General features: G+C 42.4%; 1 protein-coding gene across 1 annotated transcript in view; it reads left to right on the top strand.

The window, feature by feature from the left end:
- Nucleotides 1–13,685, top strand: part of OXSR1 (oxidative stress responsive kinase 1) — a gene marked incomplete at both ends in the record, with an annotated part of 86,629 nt that overhangs the window by 59,424 nt on the left and 13,520 nt on the right. Inside the window, 3 exons of the mRNA XM_079538413.1 lie at nucleotides 5,424–5,533; nucleotides 8,903–9,004; nucleotides 11,863–11,996. Coding sequence (XP_079394539.1) covers nucleotides 5,424–5,533; nucleotides 8,903–9,004; nucleotides 11,863–11,996 — 346 coding nt within the window. The remainder of the gene's footprint in view (nucleotides 1–5,423; nucleotides 5,534–8,902; nucleotides 9,005–11,862; nucleotides 11,997–13,685) is intronic.

Below are 13,685 nucleotides of genomic sequence, written 5' to 3'. Positions count from 1 at the left end.
TACAGACTGTGCAGTTCTTGAAGACTGAACAGAAAAAGCACCTTGATGAGGGTGTGTGCAGCTTCTCTCGTAGTTCTGAGCTGAAGGGTGCAGCTGGGACACAGGATGCACTGAGTTCAGGCTGGTGCAGGTAATGCAGTGAGAGGAAAAATCTTTGAGTTCAGAGGCATTCACTGAAAGTAGGCATTCTAAAAATGTCTCTAATGGCCCTCACAAACGCCTGGCTTAATCTCCTCCCCAGGTCCCAGGACTTGGTATTTTTATTCAAGGCTATTTTTAACTGTGCTCCTTTTGCTTTCAGAATATGCATCCACTGAACCAAGGCATAAAAATTGCCTTTAACAGATGCCACCAAAGCCTGAATTGAAGCTGTTTGCTTCTATCTTCATTTTTTTGCTCTTTTTTCCCAAGGGCACTGGTTTGGGCTTGTGGCTTGGCACCAAGTCTTTGGAGCCTGTTATGATCTGGAGAGCATTGCTTTCTCAGTTTGGAATATTTTCTTGCACGCTGAATTAATCTATCTCTGGGAGAGCTGAACTTTCTTTCCCTGATACCATTGTTCTGGGTTGTGCTGGTGGTGGTTGCAGTGTAAATTGAGATAGCTGCGTTCTTTTGTGTTCCAGTCTCTCCATGGCAATTACTGTATTTTTTTTTTTTTAATCAGAACATAAAACCTCTGTGCCCTGGCATTTACTGGCTCCGTGGAGTCTAAAAGCTTGTATGGGTAAAAACACTTCTTGTCGACATAAAGTGCAATGATTCTAACACACAGCAGAAACCAGGAGGCTTCCTCACAGCAAGCAAGGCTTGATGTTCCTGAGTTTATGTAACTGTGCAATTATTAAATTACTGGAAGATGAAGTGAGAGACTGCTGATAAATGGGGAGGGATGGGAAAGGGAATGAGAGGAGAGCACACTCAGTGCAGGATGTTTGCTTGCTATGAACTGTGTTCCAGCCGAGGCACCGTGTTCCCCTCTCATTGCAACTGCGTGTAGAGTCAGTCCTTCTTTCTGATTACAATCAGTGGGGTATTAAACAGTTCTATCGTACCCTCCTCCATTACAGAATGAAGAAACAAGAGTCTAAGGAAGCTGACGTGCTTTCACAGAAAACATCCGCATCCCTCACTGTGTGGGATTTTCCTATTGAAGGCATTGCTATTGTCCCCCCAGGCTTTAAAACAAGGCAGGATTAGCACCTGCTCCCAGAGGCCTCCCTCTGGCACTGTGTGCCTGCAATTTCCTGTGCACGCAGTGTTGCCTGGTGGTAGATGGAGATCTCACAAAGTCGTTTGGACTCGCTAATTGATACTGGGCAAGCTGCCTAACCCCTTGCACTTTATCTATTTATAAAATGGGGATAGTTAAGGCCAGGCAAAACTTGTGTAACTGAATTTGTGTAACTTTCCACAAATCCATGCCAACTTGTCACCAGTTCGCTGTGTTCCTGACTGCTCTTAATTCGTTGTACTAAAATAGCGCTGTACATAAACATCTAGCTATGATACAGTCAGTGTCATTCCCCTCCTTCGCCTTAGGAAATGGCAACTTTGGGTGATTAAATTGCCTGAGCAGGGGCAAGGCTCAAATCTGTGTTGGGAAGAGGAGTGCTGATGCAGGGCTGGCTCAGACAGTCACCTCAGAGCCTCTTCTCCTGGTCAAAAAAGGGCAAAAAGGCTTTTCCTGGCGGCTGATGGGGAGTTGTGGTGCCTGCCCTGTAACTGCCTGGTGTTAACCTCTTCTTTGTGTCATCTGTAGGATTTCCTGAAGAGATGTTGCGTTACTCAGTTGTTGAAACCACTTGTGAGCTTTCTCCAAAGGCAACGTCTTCACCAGCATGTGCTTCGTCACCCTGAAGTTACTTTGTTCAGCATTGCCATATCTTAATGAACTTGCATTTGGGACTCTGTTTCAGGAGCAGTTTTTACATTTACTTAGAGAAATCTTGTTCATCTTTCATGTGCCCTGACATTACTGCAGAATGGCTCAACTTATGGTGATGCTTAGAAGAACACAGCTGTCATTCCACATGTGAACTGATGAGAAATTTTTTTAGAAATAGGTGTGACCATACAGTTCTACCTTTCCAGATGAGAGTTTGAGAGAATAAGGGTGTACTGACAGATCCAATACCACTGTATGACCCTATAGCTTTTAAAGGGAACATTCCTGTTCTTCACTGATTGTCTCTCTGGTGTCTTACCATCCTGCTTCGTTCTCAGCAGAAATTTGCCATTTACCACTGGTTTACCATGACCTTCATCTTCCTCTTGTCAGGCTTTATTCATCATCAGATTTAAAAGCATAAAGTTCACAGAAAAGCACTCAGAACATCTGCAGCTGTTTTATGGTGGGCAACTGAGCAAGACCAAAGGTGATCAGTGAAAGAAATGTTCAGTGCTGTCTTCTGAAATAATTTCACTTTTGCTTGAAGAGGCACAGTATCTTGGCTGTCTGTTTAAAAACAGCTCTGAGTTGTTCATGCTGTTGTTCTACTCCTATAGAAGTTGGGAATTGTTGACGGTGGAGAGGGTCCAGAGGAGAGCCACGAAGATGATCAGGGGACTGGAGCACCTCCTCTATGAGGACAGGCTGAGGAGCTGGGCTTGTTCAGCCTGGAGAAAAGAAGGCTGCAGGGTGACCTCATGGCAGCCTTTCAGTACCTAAAGGGAGCCTACAAACAGGAGGGGAATCAAATCTTTGAAAGGGCAGATAACAGCAGGACAAGGGAAGTGGTTTTAAGTTGAGGGAGGGGAGATTAGGTTGGATGTCAGGGGGAAATTCTTTACAGAGAGAGTGGTGAGGTGCTGGAACAGCTGCCCAGAGAGGCTGTGGATGCCCCGTCCATCCCTGGAGGTGTTCAAGGCCAGGTTGGATGGGGCCCTGGACAGCCTGGTTTAGTATTAAATGTGGAGGTTGGTGGCCCTGCATGTGGCAGGGGGTTGGAGCTTCATGATCCTTGAGGTCCTTTCCAACCTGTGCCACTCTGTGATTCTGTGGGAATTGCTGTTTTGTTCTGATGCAAACCCAGTAAACTTTCTGATTTCAGTTGGCTTTGCTCTCCTGGCTCCTTATAGTGCAGTCTTCTTTTTCCCCTAGCGGTAGCTAGATAGAGCAGCAGGTACATTGGCTTAGAATGAAGGAAATGTTACAGTATGAGATGCCTAAGGAGAGAGATTTTTTAATGTCTGACTTCTAAATCTGGATAAAAGAATCTGATTTCTGGTACAGTGGGAGTGTGTTTGCCTGACTCACAAGGCAGCCCTGGTGCCTGTTGCTCTGTCGCAGCATTCTTGTGTTGGAAACCTGTTGAGGCTGGGTCCTTCCAATTGCATGACTTCTCTTGTTAGGGTTAAATGCATTTGCAGTGTTCCAGCTCTGTTGTAGTCTTTGTGAAGGAAGTTCAGCAGGGGCAGTTGTCAGTAAATCTGGGAGGTTAGGCAGAGACAAGGAGGCACAGATCGTATCAGTGGCTCAGAAGTGAGGGCTGGACCCTAAATGTGCTCAGGATTTTAACGTACGGCTTTACAGAATGTGCTTGCTCTCAGGAAATACCTTATCTTAATAGCTGGGACTTGGATGAAGGCAGTAAGATGACATTTGAGAACTATTTCAAAGTCACTCCTTTCAGCCAAGTAGTGCAGGCTGGTTGTGCCTGTTTTATCCCTCTGGAAATGAGGGGAATTGATTGGGAAAACACTGAATTAATCAACCGTGTAATGGAATACAATTTAATTCCATTTAAACTTTCTGCAGACCTCACATGGCAGATGCAGGGGCACAATTCCAGACTGGAGTTTATAAACTTGTCCTCGTGTTTGATGTGAAACGCAGTGAATGCTGTGTAGAGCTTGTGTTTTCACTGCTGGGATTTGCTTTGAGTGGCATTTCCTTTACCCTCCAAATGACTGCATGAAAAGTTGAGGTAAGATAATATCCATAAGCTCAAATACAGCACAGCACAATAGTGTGCTGATGGCACTTGGACAAGTGTCTGTTAGTATTGCTTTATTCCAAGTAATTTCTAATTGCTTTTGTGTTGAGATCAATGGGTCTTGTAATTTTAATCTGAGATTTTTGGAAGCTCTTTCGGTTTCTGTGAGAAGCAGGGATGGGATGCACGTATGAAAGATCTGTTTCAAGGAGATCTAATGGGTTTCCATCAGAATATAGACTGTGGTGCTGACAGCAATAGTTATCCATCTAAATGCTAGAACTTTGAGGCTAGCAGCAATATGAGATGCCTCCAGCAAGGGTGAAGACAACAGAATAGCATATCTGGAAGAAGCTGGACTCTAATGATAGGCATTTGACTGTTTCAGTGAAACTTGCCTTTAATGTGAACCCTCAATAATCAGTGTACAGTATAGTGGTGAGTACTAAATTCCTGTCCTTGGAAGACTGCAGTCCGGAAGTTGGAATCTTTCAGTGCATCGCACTGAGTTTTTCTTGATACTGAGAGATTGGTGCAAAGGGCATTGCTGTACTGCTGCTGTGATGCAGGGAGGAGCTTTGCCCTGTTCAGGGATCTCTGAGCCTGCCAGCAATCACAAAAATGGCATTGAAGATTTTGATTGTTTGCACTGTTTTTAAAAAACAACAATAAAAAGGAGGGGAAGAAATAAAATTCAGTGATGGAGAATGACCAGATGCAACTCCGTAATTCTGCAATTCAGCTTACGCAGCTGTGTTGTTTAGAGCAAAGTGGGAGGAAGTACTTGGTTTGGGTTTACAGTTTCCTTGTCACCTGACTGAGTTATTTTCTCTAAGAATGGTTTGGTTGCTAAAACTTTGGTAATGCTTCCTTCTGAGCAAACTTAGACCCAGTTCCTGCCTCTTCATGTCTCCTCCTGGTAAAACTCTGAGCATCTCAGTGATGGAATAATCTTCCATCACAAACAAAGCACGTTCTGATGGTAGAAGATCCAGGGTCAGAGGCTGATACCAGTTTGCAGGCTGTGCAGTTATGGCAAATATTGCAAACTGTTAGCTTCATATGCACTCAAATCCTTTTGTTCAGAAAAGTCTTGATTGCTTTAAATATTAGTGAGATGCCACTTGAGGCTCTGTCATTAGTTATGTACGTATACAAACACAAATAAAGCACTTAGTGCCCAGGGCGGGGTTGTACAGCAGCAAGGCTTGCCTTAATGTGCCCAGTGGGCTGTAATGGAAAGTGGAATTTTCCTCTCTGCTGGCCAGCACTGAACGCTGAAGTAATTGAATGGTTGACTACAGAGTATTCATGCACCAGCATTCTTCACTAACTGTTGATCGTTCTTCGTTCATTAGGAAACTCCTCATGTGTAACTGTATGTTCTACTGCTTAATAAGGGGCTGGAAATATGGGGGGACAAGGGGGACAGCCCTTCAGTTTGCTCAGGATGTGATCTTAATGCAGTTTGTTTTGCTTCTTTTACAGACTTTGGCGTCAGTGCTTTTTTGGCCACCGGTGGTGACATTACCAGAAATAAAGTCAGGAAAACATTTGTAGGCACACCTTGCTGGATGGCACCAGAAGTTATGGAACAGGTGAATTGCTTTTCCTAGCATCGTCCTCTTAGCTAGTCTGCACCTGGAATCTTTGTGTTCAGGAGCAGCCATATTTACTCTCACCTAAGATGACAATTTTGTATCCTGTGAGGCTTAAAACCAGAGAATTGTCTCACATATGGCTGTTGCTGCTAGGCTTTCCTATGTAATGTTCAGTAGCTTCTCACCCTGTTGCTTCTCTCCAGGCTTGTACCCAAGGTAAGTATGAGGCAGCTTAGCTATTGCATAAAGGAGATTAACCTGCCCTTCCCTCATGCCTAAATGTGAGGCAGAATATAGTTTCATGTGTGGCAAATATTCACATATAGTTAGGTAAGGTGCATTGTGTCAAGGTGGAGAGTTATCACAGTAAGATAATGCGCAGTTGGCTTTATTGAGCTTTTTAGTTTCTCTTGGCTTATGAGTGTCCAGAATGTAATTACTGAGGAACGCCTCTCCTCCTTCCTCCTCTTCCCTTCTGCCTGGCTCATAGCTGTCATACTTCTTGTCTTCCACCACTGCTAGACTAACTACAGGGGTAAGTTTTATCTGCTTGACCACTGATGAAGACTTTGTTTAATGTAGAGCACTGCTGCCTTTTCTGAGCAAAATCAACCAGCAGAGTTATGCTCCAGTTCCAACAAAGCGTTGTGCAGCGTCTGTGGCAAGGATGCTCAGTGTCATAAACATTCTGAGAGCTGTCCATCACAGTCTTAAAACCAGTTTGACAGAGAGCTGGAATTGGTTTCGTTTTTGGCATGTGCACCAAGCAGAAATACTGCAGACTCTGTATTTTTCCTTTTTTCTTCCAGGAATTTTTGAAACAAAAATGTTTTGGAACAATGATGTTTTGTTAAAATAAACCTAGCTTGGGACTTTTTTTCCTTCCTATTTTGTGGTAAAAGATTTTAGGAGAATTTGGATAACACCTCCATGCATATATAATCTAAAATGAAATGCAGTGAAAACAGCCGTAGAGTTTTTAACACATTTTTTCCTATACCTAAAACTTCTGGAGGAATTGAGATCATTTTGGAGTGGCTTAAATGCAGTATTTATGAAAGGCTTCTTCACTGCTTGGCCTTTTCAGTGGCTCCCCATCGTGGCTTTGCAGGGCTCCTGCAATCTCCCTGTGTACAGATAGAGCACCGTGGGATGCAAGATGTGTCCCTAAGTCAGGAGCACTCATGGAGAACTTCTGAACCACTTTGCTGTTGTGTATTCCTGAATTTTTTTTGGTGCATTGATTTTTAAGAGGAAAAGGAAAATTCAGCTGGAAATGAGAATAGCACACACACTATTTCCAGAACCAGGTCTGAGTTGTCCCTGCTTTTGTCTTTTGTGTCAGTGTTGCTCCAGGCTGCTTGTGGTTAGGAATGGCAGGGGGAAAAAAGCATCTTAGGATGCTAGAAAGGGGAAACAGCTTTTGGTGAGAAAGGGGATATTTTGATGGGGCAGATGTTTTCTGAGGAAGCAGGTGGCTGTTTTATTTTTTGTGTTTTTTTTGTTCTTTTTTTTAAGGAGCCCAGCACTTCTGTGAAAAGTGCACAACTTGTAGTAATTCTGGGATGGTAGAGGAAACATTTTGTGTGCTGATGTGAAATCCTTGTGCCCACTGACATCATCCTGCTGCCTTCCAGCAGGTGTCGCTCTGAGCTGTTACATCCAGCAGGGAACAGAAGGAAGGGCTCAATGTAGGATAGCCTCCGATCTGTAGATTTTCTTGATTCCATCCATTTTACTTCTGCATCAGTAAGATCCTTTAGCATGTTGATATATGATAGGCTGGTGTTATCTCTTAATATACATTCACTTATTGGATTTATGACAAAAAAAAAAAAAAGCTGTTAGGAAGAATAAATGAGAGAAACTTACTGGCAGGGTGATAACTGTTATGTATGAGATGGGCTTTAAGATGAACGGCAGTAGGCAGGTTTGGACCTCATAGCTTTCATTTGGGAGCAGGATAATATAATTGTATAATATAATGAACAATACCAGTCAGTTAAAATGGGACGTTGTGCAGTGTGTAAATCCGTGAGATTAACTGAGAGACAAAGCCAAGAAGCGTGCCAAATTGGTCTCAAAACCTAAAAATGATGTGAAGAAATGTCAATTTATAAAACTTGCTGTGTATTTCCTCTTGTGCTGTGTGCCTGTGAATTATGTAAGATCCACATGCTTGTTTAGTGTAATTATTTGAAAGCCATTCCTAACAATGGCTTCCATAAGCTCTCACTTCAGGAAGCCTTTCATAGTTTATAACGCTCATGAAAATGATGCCTGCAGAGCTAAAGAAATTAGTGCACGATATAAACTGCTGCTGCTATAATAAACTTTAATTCAATTATCATATCACAAACACTAGTGGAAGGAGGGGGATGTCTTTTGTTTTGTTATTCTCACAATTCCAGATGATCTTAAAGGTAGTTTGGGGAATAGTTCTGGCTCCATCACAATGGGCTCCTTCTAAAGCTTGTTAGTGTCGCTGAATACAGTAAGCCTATTAGCTTTGGTCTGATTCATTATTCATCTTTGCATAGTGGAGCAAGAAGACGTACAAGCCATCCTAGGCAGCCAAAACACTTTGGAGTTTGTGGCTCTTCTTGAAATTAGTACATAATGTCTCTCCCTTGCAGTGGAGAAAGCAAGTGCCAAAATATTACCTAATGATAATGAGGAAGTAACCGCTTTGGCATATGAAATATTTTTTCCTGTGTGTGAGGGGAAGTAAATGCTATAAATTTTCCTGAACAAGCCTCTGTTTAATGTCAAGTGCAGAAGCTACTATTAATTAGTGGAGGGAAATATTGGTCTGCAAGCAGGAGTGAAGGGTTTTGTGTTTTGTTTTTTTTTTATTTAACTGGATTGCTATGTACTTCCAGCACTGAAAATGTAGGGTTGAGCATGTTTGTAGTCAGATTGATGAAGTGGTTGACTAAAAGTGTAGTGAGGCATATGTCCCAAGGGCATAATGCTCCATCTATTAACTATGAGAGTTTCATTATACTGTTTAATGTCTGTGTTTTTTGTGTGGAAGTCAGAGATGGGTGTATACAGTGCCCCTTTATGTTCCACATGCGGAGAAGCTTTTGATAGAACAGCTCCAGTTGCTCAGCCCAAGATTGTAACTTCCATCAGACTGTGGCTTCTTGTACCTTCAAAGAGGTGTATTGGACTTCAGAGAGAAAGGAAAAGCAGTTCTTTCCATCTGTTTAGCGCTGTAATATTAGTGCTTCCAAGTTGCTGATGAGAAGTGAGGGGGAAGGAAGAAAAGGGTGGAGGGTGAAAGGATGTTCAACTAAAGAAAGGGACTATCATATAGAAAAGCAGGAGACACAGATGCTAACGTTCCCTCATATCTTTCAGGTCAGAGGATACGATTTCAAGGCAGACATCTGGAGCTTTGGCATCACTGCTATTGAACTGGCTACAGGAGCAGCTCCTTATCATAAATACCCCCCGATGAAGGTGAGCAGGTCTCCGGATACTTGTGTTAGACAAAGGATCTGAATGTTCTATGAGCGTCCCAGAGAATTTGGCCAGACTGTTTTGTTGAAGAGCTCGTCCTCTCTATTTGCATCTGTGGATCACGATGTTCTTAGACTTGTTTGAAGTCAGCTTTTAAAAATATGCTGCTTACTCAGCGTTGTCCAAAGCTGTGCACAGTCCTCATTTAGATCTGAGACTCTCCTGGGTCGCCATTCTTGAGAAAAGTGCTGTGTGGCTCAATCCTGGAGCCTCTGTGGACAGCAGATGTTAAAGCTGTAAAGAGTGACTCAGAACATGTTATGTGGCATCCACTGTCACTGAGATGGGGAGCTAATTCCTTTTGTATTGATGGTCCTTCTTGAAACCTCTCAGAAACATGTTACCAGTGTTCCCCAAACAACTTGTGTTGTTTAACATGAAAACAATCCTGTTAATCACTGAATGGTGTCAGAAATTCACATCATGAGGAAATGGGAAGGGATTGGCAACATCATTGTTTTATTGAAGTTGAAAAGGAGGAAACTGTCTTGCTTAAATGTTGCAACTTTGAATATCTCTTTGAACATCTTGAATTTAGTTTGGGTGACTTTCTCCAGTTTCCTGTTTCTTGAATTAGGAGCTGCTTTTCACATGCTTCTCTGTCAGGGAATTTGTATTGTAAAGTTACCAGAGTTGACTCCATTAGTTGATATTTCGAGCACTTCGCCCTTTGTCTGAGCTCTGAGATCATCCTTAGCCCCTCTGAGATCTGGTGGGACATTGTCTTGATCACTTGATCACAAAACTTCCAGCCCTTTCTACATTTTACAGAATCACTCAGAATTGTAGGAGTTGGAAGGGACCTCTGGAGGTCATCCAGTCCAACCTCAGTGCTAAAGTAGTTTCCCTGGAGTAAGTTACAGATCCCATCCTCTTGAAGGCCACTTTGTTTCTACCCTTGGTATGCATGCTTGCTCAAATTGAACAGGAGGGGGTGGAGAGTTCTTTTAGTAGGTAGTTTATGGTTGAGCTGGTCCCAATTTTAAGCACATCGTATACTAGGTTTTCTTCTTTTTAGTCCTTGAGTTGATGGAGAGCTATGCAAAGTGAATGTCATCTCTTTAGAACTCAGTGCATACCCTTCTACGTTATGACAGCGTTTTTTGGAGTCCACTAGCTCCTGATTTATTAGGGCAGGGACAAACACGTACAGCTTTAAATGCCAGGTGTTTAATTCTTGTTGAACAGTATAATTTCAAGATTTGCATCAGTTCTGTGTAGAGGCTGAGAGAATGGCTGAGTGGTTTAGAAATATCATTCAAATTCATACCGTATCAGTGACTGTGGCAGTGCAGTGAGGAGTTGAGGGAAGTGTCATGCTGATTTAGCTGTAGCTGTTTTCACTGACACTTTGTGCTCTGATATTTGGTAGTGTTTTGCAGTAGCTTCTGCAAAACTTCTCTTTATTTTTGTCAGTGCATGGCTTGCAGCATTGAATACAAAGATCACCTATTTGGTATCATGTTGTCATGCAGCAGGTAGTTGTTAATCTGCAGTTATATTGGATATGGGTTCCAGTCATGCCGCCTGCAAGAGGATTTCTGTTTCATATATGGAATGCAGTTGTATTTCACTGCAGATTAATTTTCGTGCACAGCAAAATGGCCTGTGCATTAAGTGACCCTCCAAAGAAAGGGGAAAAAGCAGGGACTTCTCTGTAGACTGTATAATTTCAGCTAGATTGATGGGCTTTCTCTGCCCTAAGCAATATAGCTGTGGAAAGAAAGCTTTTTAAGCGCGCTGTTTGCTGCTTCCTTTTCTAAAAATAGAAATTCATCTGGATGTAGGTGACAAGTGGAAATGGAAATTAGTCATTTTCTTCCTTTCTTTGAGAAAGTATGAGTGATGTGAAGAAACTAATCAGTTCGTCTTGATGTGTAGGCGTGTAAGAAATGTCTTCACCTGTCATTGCAGCGGTACGTGGAAGGGAGCACTCCTGGTGTTTCATATTGCCCTACTGCTTTTATGAAAGTGTTACAGGATTTTACACAAATCTCATTTCTGGTTACAAGATACCTGCAAGGGAATCTAAACAGTCTTTGAGGTTTTCATGAAACGTGTAGATGTGGCCCTTTGGGACGTGGTGGTGGTGAGTTGGCAGTTGGACTAGATGATCTTAGAGGTCTTTTCTGACCTTAATGATTCTGTGAATCCAATGCTTGTATAACTACTCATCTGAAATGAGGAAGGCTGTTAAGAGTAGGGACAATGGGACTAGATGATCTTAGAGGTCCCTTCCAACCCAGGCGATCTATGATTCTAAGTACTGCTGTGTTTATGCCTTTCATCACACCAAACTTGCCTGGATGCTTGACCCGTGGGCTGCACTGTGGGCCAGAAGATGCAATAGAAGATAGTGACGTGGGCTGCTGGTTATAAATCAGACTAGCTTCCTGAGAACTGAAGGGATGGTAATGCTCCCTAGTATTGATGGATGACTTGTGAAACTCTCAGCTGACAGTCAGAATTTGTAGAGGTTTAAAGCTTTGGAAGTAAACTGTTATCTCAATGATTGTAAGCAGGAAGCAGAGAGAAGAGGAGAAACCCTGTAATTGCCTTGAGGAAAAGGTTGCGGGGTGAGTTCTCATTGTAAGGTGAAGGAGGACACTGCTGAAACTGTTAAGAAGAAAAGAATTGGTCTGTGTTCAGTCTTCCCTCCTGAGAGTTGCTGTAAGGATCAGTCCTTGTTAACTCAGATACTTGATAAAAATGCTTGTTTAAAATGTTGTGATGCAAAGCTGTGTCCTTTATATAGAAGCCAAGAAAAATCTCATTGCCAATAGACATAATTCTTCCAGGTTTTAATGCTGACACTACAAAATGATCCCCCGTCTTTGGAAACCGGTGTGCAAGATAAGGAGATGCTGAAGAAGTATGGGAAATCTTTCAGGAAGATGATTTCATCGTGCCTACAAAAAGACCCTGAAAAAAGGTGAGACCTGATAACAACAAAGTAAACTTAAGAAGAAACAACCCTCAAGACTCATTCTGTTTCACTTTTTAAAGTGGTACACTCTCTGCTTCTCTAGCCTTATGAATGCAGCAATGTGTGGCTGCAAATTCTTTTGGCTGTCCTTACTTTTAAGGATAAATGTCTGGCATTGTGCCTTGCCAGGGCACACGTCTTTCATTTGGGTTAATGAGTGCATCCCAGTCCCTGCTAGCATAGGGCCCTTCTCCCCCTTGCCACCACCAACAGGTGACTGCAGTTCATGTTTTGTTTCTCCTCAGAACTGCTCTGTATTTATAAACCAGAAATTACGTGTTGGGCAATGTGTCCTTATTTGTGAAGCTTTGCAAATAAACTTCTAAAAACTTGCCAGCGCAAAGAAGGCTCTCAGTGTAGTTTTGACTTGATTAATTATAACTCATGTTTATTCTGGGGGCAAAATACCAGGAAAAAACAGTGGCAAATTTTACCTAACATGTTTTCATCAATACACATTGCTTAAGTCAGCTGATGGCACTTTCAGTCTTCTTTGCAACTGCAACCTGACTGCTCAGTGGTGGTAGAAATAGTGACCAGGACGTGGTGCATATGTTGTGGTTGGTTCCCAGGACACCACTGTGTGATGGCACTGTGTGATGGCACTGTGTGAAGCCACATGAAGGTCTTCCTGTCTGATGCTGCTTAAAACCCCACAGCCCATCACGTGGGAAAGCTCAGAAGATGGTGAAAGGAGCGTTGGATCTGCATTAAAAATAGCATTCCTTAAAAATGCAAAGAAAAAAAAAAAAAAAAAAAGTATTTCCACAGGTCATTTTTTTTAATATTTATACTTCTTAATTTTCTTTTTTCTCTCTAAGTAAGCTAATTCTGGAAAGGGAAATGTCTCTTCATAAAATATAAATTGTGGAGATATTTTCCAGTTCCTTCCTGTGCCGGATTCTGGAACAAAAGCTTCTCACACATCATGAGATGGATGGGAGGGGGGTTCTCTCTCTTCTAACAGTCTTTACATTTGAAATGCTAAAGGAGTCCAGTAGAGTGCTTGATAAATGCACAAAACACATTTTTCCCCCAGCTTGATATTATTCTTTTTCATTTTTCAAGCACGTCCTATCCCTGCAGGTTAGAACGTGTGATTAGAATTAAACATAATTACTTTCAATCGTGGCATCCCCCATCTCTCTTCTCAAGCACCACTAACAACCACTGTAATCATCTTTACTATGGGAGCAGGAGGTCTGCCCGTGAAGAGCAACCTGCAGAATCAGATATGTTTATGCAAGCATGCAGGCTGTTAAAGAAGAGTTACTGAATTGCTTTTATAGTGTTTTTGCTCACTTGTAATAATGTCTCCCCTGCTATGAGGTGAGAGGCTTCTCTGGCATAGTCTGAAGTGAATGCCCTTTTTAAGTCAGGAACCACACAACGTAGGCAGTTTGCAGTAGGGTAAGTGTTGTAAGCTGCTGCTTTCTCATGGAGGCCTGAATTTTTGGAAAACAGGGGCAAATGGCTGTTTCTTACTTGTCAGTGTTTGTCCTAACATGTAACTTAAAAGGGAGGAGCTAATTACGCATATTTATAATGAAGCATCTCTGGAATAAGTGTCACTAGCACACGGTAGGTACTGCACTCCTTCAGCAGGTGATGATCCTTCATCTGAATTCTCAGCAA

The sequence above is a fragment of the Tetrao urogallus genome (genome assembly GCF_951394365.1).
Source record: "Tetrao urogallus genome assembly, chromosome: 7".
NCBI lineage: Eukaryota > Metazoa > Chordata > Aves > Galliformes > Phasianidae > Tetrao > Tetrao urogallus.
This window is presented reverse-complemented; position numbering and strand designations above follow the sequence as displayed.